This window comes from Entelurus aequoreus, linkage group LG16 (genome assembly GCF_033978785.1).
Source record: "Entelurus aequoreus isolate RoL-2023_Sb linkage group LG16, RoL_Eaeq_v1.1, whole genome shotgun sequence".
Lineage (NCBI taxonomy): Eukaryota > Metazoa > Chordata > Actinopteri > Syngnathiformes > Syngnathidae > Entelurus > Entelurus aequoreus.
In genome coordinates this window covers 34123593-34146850 of record NC_084746.1, presented here as the reverse complement: position 1 = coordinate 34146850, position 23258 = coordinate 34123593, and the positions used below count along the sequence as shown (strand labels likewise).

At 40.5% G+C, this 23258-nt stretch overlaps 1 protein-coding gene across 1 annotated transcript; it reads right to left on the bottom strand.

Annotated features, from left to right (window-relative positions):
- Positions 1 to 2438: 2438 nt before the first annotated feature.
- On the bottom strand, positions 2439 to 22325 carry LOC133631339 (insulin-like growth factor-binding protein 3). Its single transcript, XM_062023522.1, has 4 exons — positions 21774 to 22325; positions 18602 to 18828; positions 6613 to 6732; positions 2439 to 3085 (listed from the first exon to the last, which is right to left on the bottom strand). The coding sequence occupies exons 1-4, from the start codon at positions 22159 to 22161 to the stop codon at positions 2960 to 2962; spliced, it is 861 nt and encodes a 286-aa protein (XP_061879506.1). The 5' UTR covers positions 22162 to 22325; the 3' UTR covers positions 2439 to 2959.
- Positions 22326 to 23258: the final 933 nt, after the last annotated feature.

Here is a 23258-nt window from a genome sequence, read left to right as displayed (position 1 = left end):
TTCCATCTCCATCCATCCATCCATTTCATACCGCTTGTCTCTTTCGGGGTTGCGGGGGGTGCTGGAGCCTATCTCAGCTGCATTCGGGCGGAAGGCGAGGTACACCCTGGACAAGAACCTACCTCATCGCAGGGCCAACACAGATAGACAGACAACATTCTCTTATTACTATAATCAAATGACAGCAGTCATTTCCATGAGGTTATTTTCTAATATAAGTGTTTAGGCCCACTTAGAATGACAATAACAAAAAATATTGTTTTTCATGAACTGTGTACTTGTATTGTTTGTCTGGGTGGAGGTCCTGCTTTGGAAATAATTTGTACCCCTTTCAGACATTGCATTTAGTTCCCATTAAAACATTCACATGTTGCACAATGAGATGTAAGCAGGGGATCATGTGTACATTCCTGCAACTTCCTGTTTGTAAAAAATATATTTTTAATAGTATTTATTTAATATACTAACAGCATTTCATGATTAATATTTATAAATGAAGATTCCTAATAAATGACACTAGAATAAGCACACATTTGATTAGTAAATCATAGTGTAATGACCTGGAATGACACTTTATGTGTGGTGTTGGAGTTGTCCAACTTTTTGTGTGGCTGTAAACGCATCACTGGCTAAGTGCCATATGTGCATGTGTTGGCGCAAGTGAGAAAGAGCGAGCGGCTGCTGTTGATCTAACAAAGTTGCTTTTGGTCTGGTTTGTACTGCAGAAAATGACCACTTTTGCTAGATATAATTTTTTTTACTAATGTTTTGGTGATGTGTTTATGGCCGAGTTTTGCTCAGTAAAGTGATGGATGGAATTCATGTCCTCAAAGCGTCTCGACAGACGTTACAATATTTGAACAATGATGACGAAAACTGTTTTCTCTGTCGTGTCCGTGTGTCAAATTGTTATGCGCTTATTTTTTTATTTGATTTTGTGCGTGGCATAGATTTGCTGTGCGCAGAGGACACTTGAGCTGTGCGAAATTGCACAGGCGCGCACCTTAGAGGGAACATTGCTGTCAATTCTCTTATATACTCTTTCATTCTAGACTTCTAGAGTGTTTGATTATCACATCACTCTAAATGTATAGACTATAAAGTTCACAAACATAAAGAGGGATCTTAGTGGGCCAGGCCAATCTTTCCTTATCTCTAAACTAATACTGGGGAAATGTGTAGAGTGTTCTGGGCTTCAGACATGATTTTGTGTCAGAATTCCTTGAGGAAAAAATGCCTGGTTAGGCTTTGTGTATGTAGTGTAAACCTTCCTTGGTTTTCAGCTATGTTGTTATTATGCTATTTGTTACTTATGTATGTTATGTTGCAGCTATTTCAAATAGTTTTGTCAATTTGTTCTGGCGACAAATTGGCCCTTGGAAACATATCTTTGTCTTTGTGTGTTGTATGTAGACCATGCACATTGCTTAGCAGAGTTCAGTGATGCAAATGCATGTCAAATTGATCAACACATTGCATTATTCTCCAGTGCAATAACAGTACTGAAATGAAGGCTAAAAGGGCATTAATGGGAGCTTTAAAAAAAAAAGTAAGAAAAAAAAGAAGTAACTAGTTACTTTTCACAGTAACTCATTACTTTTTGGTGTAAGTAACTGAGTTACTTTTGAAATAAAGTAACTAGTAACTGTAACTAGTTACTGGTTTTCAGTAACTAACCCAACACTGCTAATAACTAAAGTTCCGTGGGTGAATAATGTAAACTCACTACACCAGTTTGTTTTAGTGCTTTCATAGCGAGTTTACCGACAGATATACTGTAAGTAAGAACTTTACCCTACTTTATATTAGAAATGGCAACAGCAGAGTGTGAATGTCCCATAACAAGAAGTTAGAGAAAAAGAAGAAGCTTATCGACTACGGAATCGGCACAGACTGCAGTAGAAGATGTGCGCAAATTTTCAGGACTTATGCAGACCTTAAATACACATCAGCAGGTACCAGAAGGTAAGGAAAAGTTGGTTTTACGTAATATTGGGAAACAAAACGCCAGATAATATGTCTGCTAATGGGTGCCATTTTGCGGTCCTTATCCTCACACCATAGTAATACTTGTATCTCTGACTACGGTAGCCGTAATGGGCCGACAATCCATCAAGCGGTGCGGCTTCAAAGTCGTACTAAAACATTTTGATGGATTTTTGAGCGCCGTGTGGAATGTTCTTTATTTTCAATAGACCATTTAAAGTTTTGGTGTTTACTGGCGTCATATTGCAGTCTACACGTATCTCTTATGTGTGATTGCCATCTACTGGTCACACTTATCATTACACCATGTACCAAATAAAATTGCTTCGAGGTCGGTAAGCACAACCAGAATTATTCCGTACATTAGGCGCACCGAGTTATAAGGTGCACTGTCGATTTTTGAGAAAATGAAACCATTTTAAGTACGCCTTATAGTCTGAAAAAATACGGCAATTTATTTTAAGAGTTTTAACAAGTCAATAGCACTGATTTGGTCTAATGGCCCGTTAAATCTAAAATAATAAAAACACACACGAGACATGAAATTCTTACAAACATGAATATCTTTGTTGAGAAATGGATGAATAAAATGTCTTTTTACTTCCATGATGACCCAGAAAAACTGCACCCGTGACCCATTTCGGGTCCTGAAGCCACAACTTGGGAACACCCACCTGACTGATCAGGACGACGATGATGTATTTCTGTGTTTAAGGAAGCAAACCTTGAAAGCATAAACAAAGTAATGCCTACACTGAGAGAATGCATGTTTATAATAATAATAATAATGATGTGCATCTCTCTCTCTCTCTCTCTCTCTCTCTCTCAGCTGTCGAGATCAATTACTCGAGGTGAGTCTTTGTCAGGAGAGTTTGTGAAGAATCCATCGTCTTTTCAACAAGCCGAACCGTCTTGACCCGTCTCCCGATATCCTCAGCGTCTCTGGTTGTTTACGGATCTTGTTTACAGGCTCCTATTGGCTCTCTGAGTGGTAATGCCGGGCGACTCCTCGCTCCCTCCCATCGAAACCTGGCAGAGGCTGCCCGAATTTGTCCACGCACCAACAGAAGCCTCGCTTTCTGCCCTTGGACGGACGGCACTGCGAGTGAAGAGGAGGGACAGGAAAGGTGAATGTGCAGCATTATGGGAGCACTTTAGTCAATGAAGGAGAACGGCGATAGTTAGGCGGCATTAATGGGCAGATTGTGCCCGAGTGGACGCAGCCTTGGTATTTTCAGCTACTTTTATGGTCTGCCTCCTGTTACGCACACATATAGAGGCCTTAAAGGTAAACAGAAACCTGCTCAAATATTTGCTTAGGGACGTTCGTGAACAACTGAGAACCGAGATCTATTTTCAGGAGCCGGTGGCAGCACGAATCATCTGTTGCTGATTATACCCCACAGCTCCAAATTATGGGTACTACAAATGACTTACAGAGTCTGCGTGGAGAAACCCGAGGGCTGTTATTTTACTGCCAATTTTACTAAAGGTCAACCTCCGCTGGAGTAAAACGTGCATCCGCCGTGTCCAAGGGCGCTGATCGGCATCCCGTATAATCCCTGGTTCGTAGCGCATGCATCGCGACAAGAAGTGTTTTGCAGACCGGTGGATGCTATTAAGGGGTGGCCCGGCTCCACATGTCCAAATCAGGCTGGCCCACATGAAAAGTCAGCCACTCCTTGAAGCGCCCCGAGGGCTGTGGAACAGTCCTCTGCGTCCGCTCGGCGTAAACAAAGACAATGAGGCTGGCGTTCGCGTGGCTGCTCAAGCCATGATTGCGGGTCAAAGGAGAACGCGGCCATTAAGCAGGAGGCTATGCAATACGTGGGGCCTTAAGTGCCTCCATATGAACGCGTCAGAGCCGCTCATTTATTACAGAGGGACGCGAGAGGAGGAGGAGGGGGTAGATGGCTGCCGCTCTATTTCTGGGCCCTCACTTCTGAAAAGTCCAGCAATTATGGGGCGAGTACGTCGGGTGCCGGCGGCCACCTTGACGTCTGTCTCGCTGGAAAAGGTTCCCCGGCGTCGGCAGGGCCACTGAGGGTTTGGGCCCTGTGGTTTGGTGTCTCCAGTGCCAGTGTGGCTCGGGGTCTACCTCACTCAGTACGGCGGTGCAATGATGAGGCTCTAATAACTACCGATGAATACAGGAGGGCAGATTCACGTCTATAATTGGTGCTGCTGCAGTTTGACTCACTGCGCTCCCAATCTTTATTCATGCGGCGTGCACTCGGCGAGACGCCGACGCTTCCTTGTGAAAATACTCAAACTTGTTTTGAGACGCTGTTCGATAAAAACAAAGAGGAGGAGCGGACATGTTACAATATTTCGCGTCATTTCTATGCACTGCTTTCTTCTCCAGGGTTTCCGTGTGGCATTAAAAAGCATAAAAAAATATTAAATGGATTTTGCAAAAATCAAGGCTTTAAATGGCATTGAAAAGCCTTAAAAGGGACGTCCATGTTTTTAAGAGTAAGCTTAAGACCCGCCTTTTTGATTTGGCTTTTACCTAATATTCATTATTTTACTTTTTATCTTATTAGTTATGCAATATTTTATTTAGTTCTATTAGGGTTGTCTCAATACCAATATTTTTGTACCGGTACCAAAATGTATTTCTATACTTTTCGATGCTTTTCAAAACTTTTCTAAATAAAGGGGACCACAAAAAAATTGCATTATTGGCTTTATTTTAATAAAAATCTTAGGGTACATTAAACATATGTTTCTTATTGCAATCGAAGAATTTCGTCCTTAAATAAAATAGTGAACATACTAGACAACTTGTCTTTTAGTAGTAAGTAAACGAACAAAGGGTCCTAATTAGTCTGCTGACGTATGCAGTAAAATATTGTGTCATTTATCATTCTATTATTTTGTCAAAATTATAAAGGACAAGCTGTAAAAATCGATTATTAATCTACTTGTTCATTTACTGTTAATATCTGCTTATTTTCCGTTTCAACATGTTCTATCTATACTTCTGTTAAAATGTAATAATCACTTATTCTTCTGTTGTTTGGATGCTTTACATTAGTTTTGGATGATATCACAAATTTAGGTTTCGATCCGATACCAAGTAGTTACAGGATCATACATTGGTCATAATTTAAGTTCTCGTGTGTCCAGGGACTTATTTCCTGAGTTTATGAATATAATATTTTGTGAAGATAAAAAATATTGATGTAATCTTAGTAGTATCGACTAGATACACTCTTGTACTTGGTATCATTTCAGGGGATGTCAGGTGTAGATCCACCCAAGCCGTTTGTTTACATTGTGACGCCGGTGAGCTATTGTATCCACCTACGGTGAGTAGTGGAGCTTGTTTAGCTATTCCTCGTCCTGCAGGGATGATTAGTGGGAGGATTAGTGATTTAGAAGTAGCTAAAACACTGCTGATTGCGGATTGACATTAGCCGCTAACTAGCTAGCAATGTTTTAAAGTACCTCTTCCTGAGGGCGTTTCAGTGTTATAACTTCACCTTCATTGTTAGTTTTTAAGCCAAAATGTGTCCATTCTCCCTTTTCTGTCTACACACTGTGTCTGGTTGTAAGTACTACGTGATTGTGCGCTGCCGAACATGCTCCTCTGCTCGTAAAACCAGCATTGTCACGACATGGCAACGTGCCATCATGCCGGTAAAAAAAAATATATGGCTAACTGTGTTACAGGTGCTGTATATTAATTTCATTTGTATATTTTTTATTTATTTATTTATGATTTGTTTTCATTTTTGTTCATCTTCATATGTCTTACTTGTATTTTATCCTTTGTCTCTTCTCATGGTTCTTACTATTTTACAAGTTTTATTATTTTAACTTTCAAACGTTCCTCAGAGGGAGCCATCTGGGGTTATCGGCCGTGCTGTGGGGGCGCTTTGTGTCAGCGTCCTGGTGCAGATGGCTCCTGTGATAGTGTTTACTCACCTGTCTCCACTGTACTCATTCATTTGTTCGTATTGTTGCATATGTGTGTGTTTGTCTTTGGTATCTGTGTACGTGCGTGCGTATGTGATAATGGTGGATATGGGTCATCGGGGTATTGTTTTCAACTTTGTAAAGCACTTTGCGTTGCATTTATTTAATGTATGAAAAGCGCTTTATAAATAGTTTGATTGATTGATTGATTTAAAAAATTCATTAGATTGCAATTGGTAACAAAAAAGACAACAAAACAAACCACCCAGTTTTCCAATTGGGGGGAAAAAAGTGCAATTCACGATGTTCAATATTTACTGAATATTTTCTAAGAAAGATTGAGTCTACTTTATTATTTGTTTACCTATTTAGGATAATTAAGTGACCTTCCAATTACAATAGTTAAAATATTACAGTAATTAAGTGTGTTTTTGTGTTTAAAAGGTTTACTCGCTTTATTAGTATATTTTAGGATTACATGTGTGCTTAATTTGGCTAACCTTTCAACTATTCAACATTATTATTGCTAAATGCTTATAAGTTTGTCCAGGCAGACAATTGTATGCTTTTTAAATATTGATAATAACGATCTGCAGTAGGACATGGGCGTTAAAAATGTTTTAAGTTGCATTAAAAAGCATTCAATTAGATTTGCTGATACCTGCAGAAATCCTGTTCTCTAAATGTACTTTTGTGCCGTACCTGTTTTTTCTTATAGAAGCCCTTCTTGTCACAGTTTGGTATGCGGAAACCACGGGGGTTGAGGGTGTCTGTAATCTTCAGGCTGCTGAGAATGCTCTCGATCTCTCGCCGACAGGGACCCTGCACAACAGATAAGCATTTACTGTATCTTCTCTCAACATTGTCACAGATATGCCGATTAAGTGGCTGTATCTGATCTTTGTTGTGTGTACATGTGCAGTGTTTCCAAGTGACCCATAGCTGCTATGACTGTGTTTACATTTACTGAACTTGCAAAGCAACCACATTCCATGTCGACAACTGCTGTCGACATTAGGCAGTGACAACACACATTTGTACACCTCCATGTAATGTAAACCACAATATATCATATTTGGATCATATTTCATCGCCTGGTAGCCTCGAGACCATATTGCTTGGATTCACATGACGTCACGTCTTGCTGGTTAAATACTGTATGGTGGTGGTCAAGCCAGCGTCTGTTCTCAATGGGTACGAGGCGCCATTTCGCCGTTCTCGAAAAAAAATGGCCTTATGCTTGCCTTCTTTTCGGCTTTACAAACCGTTCGAATCGGGAAAAGGATAAACATTATTGACATTCACACTTTACTTAAATGAATAACGGAGCAGCATCTCCTCATCTGTGGCTCACTAGTGCAACATCAACGCCAGAAATGTGTCCCGTGAAAAACCGTCCAACCAGAACTCTCTATTAACTAAAGTTCCGTGGGTGAATTATGTAAACTCACTACAGTTTTTAGCACTTTGATAGCTAGTCTACCGACAGATATAAGTAAGAACTTTACGCTACTTTATATTAGAAATGGCAACAGCGGAAGATGAATGTCCCATAACAAGAAGATTGACAAAAATAATACGTTTATCGACTAAGGCGTTGGCACGGACTACAATGGCAGACTCGCGCAAATTTTCAATACTTATGCAGATCCCAAATACAGATTTGCAGGTACCAGAAGGTAAGAAAAGTTGGTTGGCATAATATTGCAAAACAAAACGGCAGGTAATGTCTGCTAATAGGTGCCATTTTGCGGTCCTTATACATACACCATAATAATACTTATATGTTTAATGCGCCGACAATCCATCAAGCGGCGCGGCTTCATAGCTTACCGAAGTCGTACTAAAAATATTTTGACAGATTTTTGAGCGCCGTGTGTAATGTTCTATATTCTCAATGGAACAATTAAAGTTTTGGTGTTGTTTACTGGGCAGCACAGTGGCAGAGGGATTAGTGTGTCTGCCTCACAATATGAAGGTCCTGAGTAGTCCTGGGTTCAATCCCGGGCTCGGGATCTTTGTGTGTGGAGTTTGCATGTTCTCCCCGTGACTGCGTGGGTTCCCTCCGGGTACTCCGGCTTCCTCCCACCTCCAAAGAAATGCACCTGGGGATAGGTTGATTGGCAACACTAAATTGGCCCTAGTGTGTGAATGTGAGTGTGAATGTTGTCTGTCTATCTGTGTTGGCCCTGTGATGAGGTGGCGACTTGTCCAGGGTGTACCCCGCCTTCCGCCCGATTGTAGCTGAGATAGGCTACAGCACCCCCCGCGACGCCGAAGGGAAAAAGCGGTAGAAATGGATGGATGTTGTTTACTGGCATATCTCTTATGTGTGACTGCCATCTACTGGTCACACTTATCATTACACCATGTACCAAATATAATAGCTTCGAGGTCGGTAAGCACAACCAGAATTATGCCATACATTATGCGCACCGGGTCCATTTTTGAAAACAAATTTAAGGATTTTAAGTGTGCCTTATAGTCCGAAACATACGGTAATTGAGCGGAAGAGTGCAAGATTGTAGGAAAGGACAACGACAAAAGGGGCTCCCGAACATAGCACTCCAGTTCAAGGGAGCAGAGTCAAAGAACGCGTGAGTTTGCAGTGATCACATAAAATGTTTGTTTGATATACAGTACTTTAACTTTTATTATTTCCCATTGAAGTATTATCTTGGTAATATTTGTATTTTAACAAACAGAAACCAGAAAGTCAGGGTCAATGATACTTTATCTGGAAAGGTATTTCTTCATCTACCGTCTTGTTTATTTTCTACACCAGGGGTGTCAAACTTGCTTTCATTGAGTACCACACAGCAGTCTTGGCTGCCATTAGAGGGCCGCTTGTAACAGTAAATAATTAATGAATTTGCCTATGAATTGAAATATTTTACTTTTTTTAACGTAAATAGTAAAAAAAAATATATGGATTTTACCAATGTTTTTACAGAAAAAAACTGTCAGCTTAGTTGCCAGACTTTTACTGTAAAATATATGCTGGGGGTTTTTTATTATTTTTACAACATATTAGTATAAATAGAAATACAGTACCACTGTTTAAAGGCCTACTGAAATGAATTTTTTTTATTTAAACGGGGATAGCAGATCTATTCTATGTGTCATACTTGATCATTTCGCGATATTGCCATATTTTTGCTGAAAGGATTTAGTATAGAACAACGACGATAAAGATTGCAACTTTTGGTATCTGATAAAAAAAAGGCTTGCACCTACCGGAAGTAGCGTGACGTAGTCAGTTGAACATATACGCAAAGTTCCCTATTGTTTACAATGATGGCCGCATGAAGTGAGAGAGATTCGGACCGAGAAAGCGACAATTTCCCCATTAATTTGAGCGAGGATGAAAGATTTGTGGATGAGTAAAGTGCAAGTGAAGGACTAGTGGGGAGTTGAAGCTATTCAGATAGGGAAGATGCTGTGAGAGCCGGGGGTGACCTGATATTCAGCTGGGAATGACTACAACAGTAAATAAACACAAGACATATATATACTCTATTAGCCACAACACAACCAGGCTTATATTTAATATGCCACAAATTAATCCTGCATAAAAACACCTGCGTGTTTGTTATGCTAGCTCCTAGCTCCTCTGCTAGCTCCTAGCTCCATAGAACACGCCAATACAATTCAAACACCTGATCAACACACACAATCACTCAGCCCAAAAGACCGTTTACTTAACCCAAGGTTCATAAAGCTTATATATTTTTAAAAAGTTACGTACGTGACGCGCACATACGGTCAAGTTATCGAATGTTTAGCAGCCAAGGCTGCATACTCACGGTACCTGATATTCAGCTGGGAATGACTACAACAGTAAATAAACACAAGACATATATATACTCTATTAGCCACAACACAACCAGGCTTATATTTAATATGCCACAAATTAATCCTGCATAATAACACCTGCGTGTTTGTTATGCTAGCTCCTAGCTCCTCTGCTAGCTCCTAGCTCCATAGAACACGCCAATACAATTCAAACACCCGATCAACACACACAATCACTCAGCCCAAAAGACCGTTCACCTAACCCAAGGTTCATAAAGCTTATATATTTTTAAAAAGTTACGTACGTGACGCGCACTTACGGTACGGTACGTGTTATGCTAGCTCCTAGCTCCTCTGCTAGCTCCTAGCTCCATAGAACACGCCAATACAATTCAAACACATGATCAACACACACAATCACTCAGCCCAAAAGACCGTTCACCTAACCCAAGGTTCATAAAGCTTATATATTTTAAAAAAGTTACGTACATACGCAAAAAAAAAGCCAAAGCTGCATACTCACAGTAGCACGTCTGCGTCTTTGTCATCCAAATCAAAGTAATCCTGGTAAGAGTCTGTGTTGTCCCAGTTCTCTACAGGCGTCTGTGTATCCAAATCAAAAGTCCTCCTGGTTAGAGTCTCTGTTATCCGAGTTCTTCCATCTTGACTGCATCTTTCGGGAATGTAAACAAAGAAGCGCCGGCTGTGTACTGTTGTGGCTGACTACGTTCGAAAAATACGTCCATTTCGCACCGACAACTTTCTTCTTTGCTTGCTTGGCTTCCTTCTCCATAATGCAATGAACATGATTGAAACAGATTCACGAACACAGATGTCCAGAATACTGTGGAATTATGAAATGAAAACAGAGCTTTTTCATATTGGCTTCAATGTGGAAGGCATACCCGTGTTCGTCGGGCTACGTCACGCGCATACGTCATCCTCAGAGGCGTTTCGAACCGGAAGTTTAGCGGCAAATTTAAAATGTCACTTTATAAGTTAACCCGGCCGTATTGGCATGTGTTATAATGTTAAGATTTCATCATTGATATATAAACTATCAGACTGCGTGGTCGGTAGTAGTGGGTTTCAGTAGGCCTTTAATTAAATTTTGGCAACTCAGCTGCCAGTTTTTTTACCATAATAAAATGTGGTTCCATAAAATCTTCAACCGTGGATTTTACAGTAAAAAAAAAAAAAACACAAAAAAAAAACTGACAGCTCGGTCAACAGAATTTTACTGCAAAAAAACTAACATTGGTATTTGTTTTTCAAACTTACAGTACCGGTAATATGCTGTAAAAACCTCCCTAAGTTTTACAGTAAAATCTATTGGTCATTTTTATAGTGTACAATTTGATGGATAACTTGCTTTGAAATCATAAGTTAAGCAGATGTTTAAGTATTTATTTGAATTTTGACCAAAAAAGTTAGATAATATAATATTTGTTGCAATATTGGACACTATTTTTTCCCAGTCAAACTAGATTAAAAAAACGAATGCCTTTAGTAAGAAAATAAGAAAGTAAAGAAAGAAAATATAAGGTATTTTATTGACACAGTATTTCCAGGCTTTTGCGGGCCATATAAAATGACGTGGAGGGCCAGATCTGGCCCACAGGCCTTGAGTTTGACACCTGTGGTCTACACAAATGTGTCAGAGTACATGTGACAACAGGACTAAAATCAAATATGGTGAAGATCCAGTAATTGTTGGTTTGTTCAATGGATGTGCTCGTCGTTGTAGTTTGTTTACTTGGACGCATCCTCGCAAGACGCGTAGTTGAATCATGAAATGCAACCTCACCCGAGCAAAAACGATGCATATTTATCCGGGAGAGTCCTGATACCAACTTCCTTGACCTAGCCACACACAAAGAAGTTGTAGACCGCCATGCTTTTCCAAGTTTCCGTCTGTTTTGTCGTGTAGAAGGACGTCTGCAGCACAAAGTAGTTCAATATGTCTGGGGAAACTCCACCGACAAATGATCCTTAATATCACTCGACAAATTTTTTTTTTTTGATAAAGTATAAGGATCTATTCCATTGAGTAGTTAGATTTTTTGCTCGTATCTGCTTTTTGCAGAAAGATCTAGGCCCTTTGCGTACTCGGATAGTTCGAGAGCACTGCTTGCTGCACAGTAACCATACTGGTTTGATTGACCACCGTTTTTTTCCATTTCCGGGAAGTAGTCACGTGACAAGATACAAGCTATTTAAGGGTCTGCACCTAGGGTACCATAGTTAATGTTATGTGTATTCCTACTGTGCTATGTTTGGACCATATTCAATGGTCTGTCCATGCATACATATTTAATGGTTTGAGCACCTGTAATGTTCTATATTTAATGTTCTACAAACCTCTAATGTACATTACTTGGATCATATCTAATCTATCCACCTCTTGGACTTATTTATTGGTCTGAGCGCCTGTAATCGTCCATGTTTTGACCATATTGATAGTCTGTGCACCTGTGATTCTTTATATTGCGACCATTTTTAATGGTGTGTGCACTGTACCATTCTATATAACAACCACATTGAATGGTCTGCTATAACATACTGTGTTTAATGGTTGAGCACTTGTAATGTTCTATAGCAGTGGTCCCCAACCACCGGGCCGTGGTCCGGTACCGATCCGTGGACCGATTGGTACCGGGCCGCGGCCGCACGAGAAATGAAAAAAATATATATATATATATTTTTATTTTTATTTTTTTAAATTAAATCAACATAAAAAACACAATATATACATTATATATCAATATAAATCAATACAGTCTGCAACATACATGATTGTCCATTAACCCCCCCCCCCTCCCCCCCCTCCCCAGTCCGTGGGACAAATTTTCAAGCGATGACCGGTCCGCAGCTACAAAAAGGTTGGGGACCACTGTTCTATAGTACGACCAAATGAAATGGTCTGGGCACCTGTAACATTCTACAAAACCCAAAACGAGTGAAGTTGGCACTTTGTGTAAATGGTAAATAAAAACAGAATACAATGATTTGCTAATCCTTTTCAACTTATATTCAGTTGAATAGACTGCAAAGACAAGATATTTAATGTTCGAACTGAGAAACTTCGTATTTTTTTTGCGAATAATCATTAAATCAGAATTTAATGGCAGCAACATCTTGCAAAAAAGTTGGCACAGGGGCATTTTCACCATTGTGTTACATGGCCTTTCCTTTGACAACACTCAGTAAACATTTGGGAACGAAGGAAACCAATTTTTGAAGCTTTTCAGGTGGAATTATTTCCCACTCTTGCTTGATGTACAGCTTTAGTTGTTCAACAGTCCAGGGTCTCCGTTGTGATATTTTAGGCTTCATAATGCGCCACACATTTTCAATGGGAGACAGGTCTGGACTACAGGCAGGCCAGTCTAGTACCCACACTCTTACTAAGAAGCCACGTTGTTGTACCATGTGCATAATCTGGCTTGCCATTGTCCTGCTGAAATAAGCAAGGGCGTCCATGAAAAAGACTTTGCTTGGTTGGCAACATATGTTGCTCCAAAACCTGTATGTATCTTTCAGCATTAATGGTGCCTTCACAGATGTGTAAGTTACCCATGCCTTGGGCACTAATACACCCCCATACCATCACAGATGCTGGCTTTTGAACTTTGCACCTATAACAGTCCGGATGGTTCTTTTCCTCTTTGGTCCGGAGGACACGACGTCCACAGTTTCCAAGAACAATTTGAAATGTGAACTCGTCAGACCACAGAACACCTTTCCACTTTGCATCAGTCCATCTTGGATGAGCTCGGGCCCAGCGAAGCTGGCGGCGTTTCTGGGTGTTGTTGATGAATGGCTTTCGCTTTGCATAATAGAGTTTTACCTTGCACTTATAGATGTAGCGACCAACTGTAGTTACTGACAGTGGTTTCCTGAGCCCATGAGGTGATATCCTTTACACACTGATGTCGGTTTTTGATGCAGTACCGCCTGAGGGATCAAAGGCCACGGGCATTCAAAGTTACGTGCAGGGATTTCTCCAGATTCTCTGAACCTTTTGATGATATTACGGACCGTAGATGGTGAAATCCCTAAATTCCTTGCAATAGCTTGTTGAGAAATGTTGTTCCTAAACTGTTCGACAATTTGCTCACGCATTTGTTCACAAAGTGGTGTCCCTCGCCCCATCCTTGTTTGTGAATGACTGAGCATTTCATGGAAGCTGCTTTTATACCCAATAATGGCACCCACCTGTTCCCAATTAGCCTGTTCACATGTGGGATGTTCCAAATAAGTGTTTGATGAGCATTCCTCAACTTTCTCAGTCTTTTTTGCCACTTGTGCCAGCTTTTTTGAAACATGTTGCAGGCATCAAATTCCATATGAGCTAATATTTGCAAAAAATAACAATGTTTCTCAGTTCGAACGCTAAGTATCTTGTTTTTGCCGTGCATTCAATTGAATATATGTTGAAAAGGATTTGCAAATCATTGTATTCTGTTTTTATTTACCATTTACACAACGTGCCAACTTCAGTGGTTTTGTGTTTTGTACTATATAATGACCATATTGAATGGTCTGTGCACCTAAAGGACATGTTTAAGTGTCGGAGCACCTGTAACTATACTATATTTAGACCATATTTAATGGTCTGTGAATGTCTAAAGCAGTCGTTCTCAAACTTTTTCACCAAGTACCACCTTAGAAAAAACTTGGCTCTCCAAGTGCCACCATAATGACCAACATTAAAATACAGTAGCATAGTAGGTTTATGTTTTCATTAAAAACAAGGCAGATGTTTCATTTAACAAGTGAATTTAATGTTTTGGGAACTGTCACATTACACGCAGATTGAACAGTAACACTGTGTTTGAATATAGCAAAATAAAACATTGTACTTTAATCAAGTGATTTTTTTGGCATACTATTAGATGAAGCCACAGTTTGAGAATCACTAGTCTAGACCAGATTTAATGTTCTTTGCACCCAGTGTACTATATTTAGAGACCATATTTAATGTTCTGCAAACCTATAATGGACTACACTTAGATCATATTTAATGGTCTGTCCAACTTTAGACAATATTTAATGGTGTTTGCACCTAATGTACTATATTTAGACCACATTTAACGGTGTGTCCACTTTTAGGCCATATTTAGTAGTCTGTACACCTCTAACGCACTGTAACACAGGTGTGAAACTCAAGGCCCGGGGGCTAGACCTGGTTTGCGAAAGCCTTGAAATACTATGCGGCAAAAAAGTTATCTTTTCTTATTAAATGTATTTGTTCTATTTGGACATATCTTGCATATCTTTTAAAGTATTATCTAATAATGCAACAAATATAATACTATATCATACGTTTCAAACGTTTTTTAATAAAAATAAATATAACAATAAATATCTGCTCGACTTATGATTTCAAAGCAAGTTATTTGTAAAAATTACAATATCTTTTATGGTCAAAAACTGGCAGCTCAGTTGCCAGAATTTTACTGTAAAAAACAAACAAACAATAGTACCGATTTTTCATTTACAGAAATGTGGCTCTAAAACCATCGTAAATTATACGGTGAAATTGTGGCAACTGAGCTGCCAGTTTTTTTGTTACTGCAAAAAAACTGCAGGGTTTTTTTTAGAGTATGTAAAAAATTTTAAAAAATATTATTCAAATGCATAGGCAATTGTATAATATCATGAGGCGAATCCTATACATTTATATTCATAAATTATTATTCACGGTTACAAGCGGCCCTTTGATGGCAGCCATAACTGTGATGTGGCCCTCAGTGAAAATGAGTTTGACACCTCTCCTTTACTGGAGTTAGACCGGGGGTCGGCAACCCGCATGAGGCTCTCTAGAGCCGCCCTAGTGGCTCACAGGAGCTTTTTCAAAAATGTATAAAAATGGAAAAAGATGAGGGGGAAAAAGTATATTTTTAGTTTTAATATGGTTTCTGTAGGTCCTACAGAAACCATATTAAAACCAAAAATTAGGAAGGTTTGTGTCATGTTTGTCCTCCTACAGTGTAGGAGGACAAACATGACACAAACCTTCCTAACTGTTCCCACTGTTTATATTAAACATGCTTCACTGATCCAGGTATTTGGCAAGCGCCATTTTGTCTTACTAATTTCGGCGGTCCTTGAACTCACCGTAGTTTGTTTGCATGTACAACTTTCTCAGACGCTGCCAGAGAAAGACGTGTTTTATGCCACTCCTTCTTTGTCGCATTTTGTCCACCAAACGTTTTATGCTGTACGTGAACAAACATGAGCTTTGTTGATGTTATTGACTTGTGTGAAGTGCTAATCAGGCATATTTGGCCACTGCATTACTGCAAGTTAATCAATGCTAACATGCTATTTAGGCTAGCTGTATGTACATATTGCATCATTATGCCTCGTTTGTAGGTAAATTTTAGTTAATTTAATTTCCTTTACTTTCAGTATTGTCTCTGTTTATTTTATGTATATTTTTATGTCTCATGACACATTATCTTTGTGTAATATTGGCTGCATTTCTGATAGTTGTTTGCCAAGTTGATCCAGACCACAGCAAACTGTACCCAGCTTGCAAATCATTTAATAAGTCCATTAGAAGAAAACAGCCTTCAGTTTTCTTTAACTTGGACCGACACATCTATTTCTTTTCCAGGAGTTATCTCACCCTCTGAGAAGCCTCCGTTTTACTAATGTTTTCCAATGTTGTAAAAATGTGTAACATAAATATTAGATTTCAAAATTTTTGTCAACGAAGATTAGCGTCAGCCTGCGACACATACAGTAAACATTTTGATAGTAGGCTATTAAAGCTGATATAGACACTTAAGTTGCCTTCGTTACAACACTTAAATAAGGCTTTTAAAGGCCTACTGAAATGAGATTTTCTTATTTAAACGGGGATAGCAGATCTATTCTATGTGTCATACTTGATCATTTTGCGATATTGCCATATTTTTGCTGAAAGGATTTAGTAGAGAACATCGACAATAAAGTTCGCAACTTTTGGTCCCTGATAAAAAAGCCTTGCCTGTACCGGAAGTAGCGTGACGTCACAGGTTGTGGAACTCGTCACATCTGCACATTGTTTACAATCATGGCCACAAGCAGCGAGAGCGATTCGGACCGAGAAAGCGACGATTTCCCCATTAATTTGAGCAAGGATGAAAGATTTGTGGATGAGGAAAGTGAGAGTGAAGGACTAGAGGGCAGTGGAAGCGATTCAGATAGGGAAGATGCTGTGAGAGGCGGGTGGGACCTGATATTCAGCTGGGAATGACTAAAACAGTAAATAATCACAAGACATATATATACTCTATTAGCCACAACACAACCAGGCTTATATTTAATATGCCACAAATTAATCCTGCATAACAAACACCTCCCCCCTCCCGTCCATATAACCCGCCAATACAATTTAAACACCCGCACAACACACTCAATCCCACAGCCCAAAGTACCGTTCACCTCCCCAGAGTTCATACAGCACATATACAGTATTTCCCCAAAGTTACGTACGTGACATGCACATAGCGGCACGCACGTACGGGCAAGCGATCAAATGTTTGGAAGCCGCAGCTGCGTACTCACGGTAGCGCGTATGGTAAAGCTTGATTTGTCATCGTTCGGGAATGTAAACAATGAAACACCGGCTACGACGTAGCCGCTACGTGTTTGTGTTGCTGCAGCCGGCCACTAATACACCGCTTCCCACCTACAGCTTTCTTCTTTGCTATCTCCATTGTTCATTAAACAAATTACAAAAGATTCACCAACACAGATGTCCAGAATACTGTGGAATTTTGCGATGAAAACAGACGACTTAATAGCTGGCCACAATGGTGTCCCAAAATGTCCGCTACAATCCGTGACATCACGCGCAAACGTCATCATACCGAGACGTTTTCAGCAGGATATTTCGCGGGAAATTTAAAATTGCACTTTACTAATCTAACCCGGCCGTATTGGCATGTGTTGCAATGTTAAGATTTCATCATTAATATATAAACTATCAGACTGCGTGGTCGGTAGTAGTGGGTTTCAGTAGGACTTTAATTTGTAAATTTGGTCCAATATGGCTCTTTCTCAATATTTTAAATTGCAGACCCCCGAGTTAGACGATATGAAATGGTCTGGGCTTTCACTGTAGTTTTGATTTGAAGCGAGTGTTTTTTAAACGTGAGCACTACATTATCAGGGTTGTTTTGTGCAGACATACACATGTATACATCATGGATTAGGTTATTTGAGTGACGTTAGGTTCACATTGACAAGGCAGATAGCAGAGCTTCATCCACATTTGTAGACATCCCGATTGTATCACTTGTACCATTTGACGTTACGTGCCCTGTGATTGACTTATGACCATTTCAGGGTGCAGTCCACCTTTTTCCTGAAGTCAGCTTGGATAGGCTCGAGCTCCCTGCAGGATTAGCGGAATAGGACATTGATGGATGATTGGTTGCATGTGGGATTGGGGGAAGCTTAAAGGCTGAGCCAAAAAGGCTTGTCTTAAAGTCCAAGCACTCCGCTCGCTAATCAAAGCGTCCATGCAGCCAAAGCCCGGCAGTAGTAGTGGCCAAAGAAGGGATGAAAATAGTAGCAGGGCTTCCCAACAGCCACTCACACCAACCAATCCATCATCCGTTGGCTCTTGCTGCAGCCGGCACGCGGACGCCTTGTGGCCAAACAACCGCCTGACCCAGGTCAACCGCAGGGCCACGGTCCCTGCTCGCTGCCGCCGTGCCATTCTATTGGTCGCAAGGTCTGCCAACCGTCAGCAACGGTTCCCCCCAAAGCATTTCATCACCCGCAGGAAGAGAAAAACACCAAAAGCTCAGAGAGAGAGAGAGAGAAAGAGAGAGAGAGGGGAAAACATTCCAACTGTGTGCTCCGGAGGAAGGAAAATATTGGTCGTGGTACTTACATACTCAGGCTCCGGTTTGATCTCCAGGGAGAAGTTCTGTTGGTCTGTCATGAGTGGTCCCGGAACCTCCATTTTAAAGCTTCTCGTTCTCTTTCGCTGCTCCCGCCGGAGGATTTCGGCCTTGGCGGAATGGAGGAAGGGGTGAAGTGGAGGTCTCGGGGGTGCCACCGGTCTGTGGGTCTTCTGGAAGCCGGTGGAGTTACGCTCCTCCACAGTCTCAATCATTTCTGTCCGGAACATGTGGTTTGGTCATTACGTGGCTTTTTCAGGAACATGCTTGCTGGACATGCACAAATATATACAAAGGGTGGAGAATAGATGCATCTCAAAAGTTCTATATTTAGATCATATTAAATGGTCCGTGCACCTCTAATGTACCGTATTTAGATCATATTTAATGATCTGGGCTGCACAGTGGTCGCGTGGTTAGCATGTCAGCCTCTCAGTCTGGGGAGGATAACCCTAATGAGGACAAGCAGTATAGAAAATGGATGAGTCCAACAGTGGATGAGTCCAACAGTCTGTGTACTGTGTTTAGACAATATGGAATGGTCTGCACACCTCTAGACCACATTTACCCTCCAATGCAATGTTGGATTAGATTTATATAGGTAAGCTACATTTGAAGCCACAGCTGCCCTGGGGTAGACTGACGGAAACATGGCCGACAATTTGCGCCTACGGCCTCTCCGACCACCAGCGGACATTCCTTCACGTTCATACACCAGTGTCATGCCCAAAGACACAACGGCAGTGACTAGGATGGCGGAAGCTGGATTCGTACCATCTGAGCTACGCCGCCCACACATACTGATCATATATATTGATCTGTGCACCTGAAATGTACTACACTTACACCATATTCAAGGGTCTGTGTACCTCTAGACCATATTTTATGTTTCGCACTCCTCCAGTGTACTACTTTTAGATCATATTTATTGATCCTTGCACCTCTAACGTACTGGATTTCAACAATTTGAATGGTATGTGCCCCTCTAATCATACATGGTGGTCTGTTCACCTCTGATGTACTACAGTTAGATCATATTTATTAATGTGTGTACCTCTGATGTTCTGTATTTAGACCATATTGAATGATCCATACACCTTTTGACCACATTAATTGATCCGTGCGCCTGTTATGTACTACATTTAGACCATTTTCAGGGTTCTGCACACCTGTAGACCACATTTAATGGTCTGTGCACCTTTAATGTACTACATTTGGATCATATTTATTGATCTTTGCACCTCTAATTTCCTGTATTTCAACAATATCTAATCGTCTGTGTCTTTTATGACACGTGTACCTCTAATGTCAGGGCATTTAGACCATAATGAATGGCCTGTACACCGATCCGTGCAACTGTACTGTACTGCATTCAGATTGTAGTCTATGGTCTGTGCCTTTCTAGATCATATGCAATGGTTTGTGCACCTCTAATGTGCTATATTTAGGTCACATGTATTGATCTGTGCAACTCTAATGTGGTATTTATTAATGTATTATTAATTTTAATTAATTTATTATTACTATTATTTATTTATTTATATATATTTATTTATTTTATATATATATTTATATATTATTTATATATATTTATTTATTTATATATGCACCTTATTGCTTTTTTATCCTGCACTACCATGAGCTTATGTAACGACATTTCGTTCTTATCTGTGCTGTAAAGTTCAAATTTGAATGACAATAAAAAGGAAGTCTAAGTCTAAGTATACTCGGTATCTGAAATTCTAGACCATATTGAATGGTCTGTATAACGTACCATATTTAGATCATATTGATTCTTTCTTGCGCCTCTAATGGACTATGTTTAGATCATATTGATTGATTGTCTGTGGTCTGTGCCTTTTTTAGATCATTTGTAATGGTCTGTGCACCTTTGAAGTGCTATATTTTGGTCACATGTATTGATTTGTGCAACTTGGTCTCTGAAATTCTAGACCAGAGGTGTCAAACTCAAGTGGGCCGGACTGGTAAAGTCACGGCACGATAACTTAAAAATAAAGACAACTTCAGATTGTTTTCTTTGTTTAAAAATAGAACAAGCACATCCTGAAAATGTACAATCATAATGTTGTTGTTGTTTTTTTTACACTTACATGTTGTGGTTAATAGTATTGTATCTGTCGTTATTTATACTTTATGAATAAATTATGTGATAATGTTCATCAGTCAAGACTATAAAAAATGGGACCCATTACCTCCCTGCATGGCACTCAGCATCAAGGGTTGGAATTGGGGGTTAAATCCCCAAAAATGATTTCTGGGCGCGGCCACCGCTGCTGCCCACTGCTCCCCTCACCTACCAGGGGGTGATCAAGGGTGATGGGTCAAATGCAGAGAATATTTTCGCCACACTTAGTGTGTGTGAGACAATCATTGGTACTTTAACTCATTGGTGTTAATTTTCAATCTATCAAGATGCAATCAAATTACATGATGTTATTTATGTAGTTTGCTAATTTTCCTCGACTGGTGCACTAACATGTGGATTATTTATTTTTTTTACATATGTAGGATCATCTACAAAGATACAAATAATTGCTATTACGACATTTAGTGTACACATTTGGAACAGCAGTTTCTTTATTCAAAATGTCGGCTCATTTTTATACTTAAAAATGTAGGCACAAAGGGCCTTATGTTTGACACCCCTGTTCTAGACCATATTGAATGGTCTGTATAATGTACCCGATTTAGATCATATGTATTCTTCCTTGCACCATTAATGGACTACATTTAGATCATATTGATTCTCCCCTGCGCCTCTAATGGACTACATTTAGATCATGTTTATTGATTGGTCTGTGCACATGGAATGTACTGTGCTGTATTTAGCTCACCTTTAATGGTCAGTGCTGCACTATATTTCGATCATACGTAATGGCCGGTGCACATCAACACCATATTTACTGGTTTGTGTTTATTTCGATCATATTCAGTGGTCCGCGCACCTCTAATGAACTATATTTAGAAGATATTTGTGAAGACCCTCCTACCTCCAACACTCAATTAGAAGCTTATAAAGGTCCACTATGAGCCATAAAGACAACTCTGTGCTCATTTGTGTGCAGTTCCACAGCCCTCAATGCAGTCTACTGTGTGGATCACGCATGCAAATTCCAGGTGCACACATCACCTATTGCATACCTGGAAGGTCATTGACAGGGGGCGATTGTCTCTCCGCGAGTCTTTTGCTCGTCGTCGTCGTCGTCGTGGCGTTCGCGCAAATCCCGCGTCCCTCCAGCAGAGCCTGCAGCGGTCTCGTCTCGCCGGGCTGATGCTGGCAGGAGAGCCGGGAGCCGCATCTGCCGGTGTATACGCCGCACGGCTGGCCGAAGCTGAGCGCGCACGTCAGGCAGCAGCCGCAGCCCGGCTCGCGGACCTTCTCGGCGCAGTCCTTGGGCAAAGGCTTGCAGGATAGCCGCGCACCTTCGTCGCAGGGCTCGCACCTGATCACCGGACCCAGCGCACCTGACCCGCGGCCGAACGACGCCAGGACAAAAGTCATGCAAAGTGCGCGGAAGATCGAATCCATGACGGCGTGTAATAATCCTGCGCTGTGGGGACTTCTTCTTCTTCTTCTTCTTCTTCTTCTTCTTCTTCTTCTTCTCTCATTGACGTAAAGCCACCGGACAAAACATGTGAATATATAGACCCTGTGACTTAGTCACTCCCCTCGCACTACTTGTGCTCCACTGATGAATGACCTCCACTCTCACACCACGCCACACTACACTTTATCACCACATTCAACTAGTGTTGTCCCCATACCAATATTTTGGTACCGGTATCGATACTTTCCGGTACTTTTCTAAATAAGGGGGACCACAAAAAAATGGCATTATTGGCTTTATTTTAACCAAAAATCTTCAGGTTTCTTATTGCATTTTAGTCCTTAAATAAAATAGTGAACATACTATCCCCGGGCGTGGCCACCGCTGCTGCTCATTGCTGCCCTCACCTCCCAGGGTCAAATGCAGAGAATAACTTCGCCGCACCTAGTGTGTGTGTGACAATCATTGGTACTTTAACTAGACAACTTGTCTTTTAGTAGTAAGTAAACAAACAAAGGCTCCTAATTAGTCTGCTGACATATGCAGTAACATATTGTGTCATTTCTCATTCTATTATTTTGTCAACATTATTAAGGACAAGTGGTAGAAAATTCATTATTAAAGGCCTACTGAAATGAGTTTTTTTATTTAAAAGGGGATAGCAGATCCATTCTATGTGTCATGCTTGATCATTTCGCGATATTGCCATATTTTTGCTGAAAGGATTTAGTAGAGAACATTGACGATAAAGTTCGCAACTTTTGGTCACTGATAAAAAAAGCCTTGCCTGTACCGGAAGTAGCGTGACGTCGCAGGTTGAAAGGCTCCTCACATTTCCCCATTGTTTACAATGCAGCGAGAGAGATTCGGACCGAGAAAGCGACGATTACCCCATTAATTTGAGCGAGGATGAAAGATTCGTGGATGAGGAACGTAAGAGTGAAGGACTACAGTGCAGTGCAGGACGTATCTTTTTTCGCTCTGACTGTAACTTAGGTACAAGGGTTCATTGGATTCCACACTTTCTCCTTTTTCTATTGTGGATCACGGATTTGTATTTTAAACCACCTCGGATACT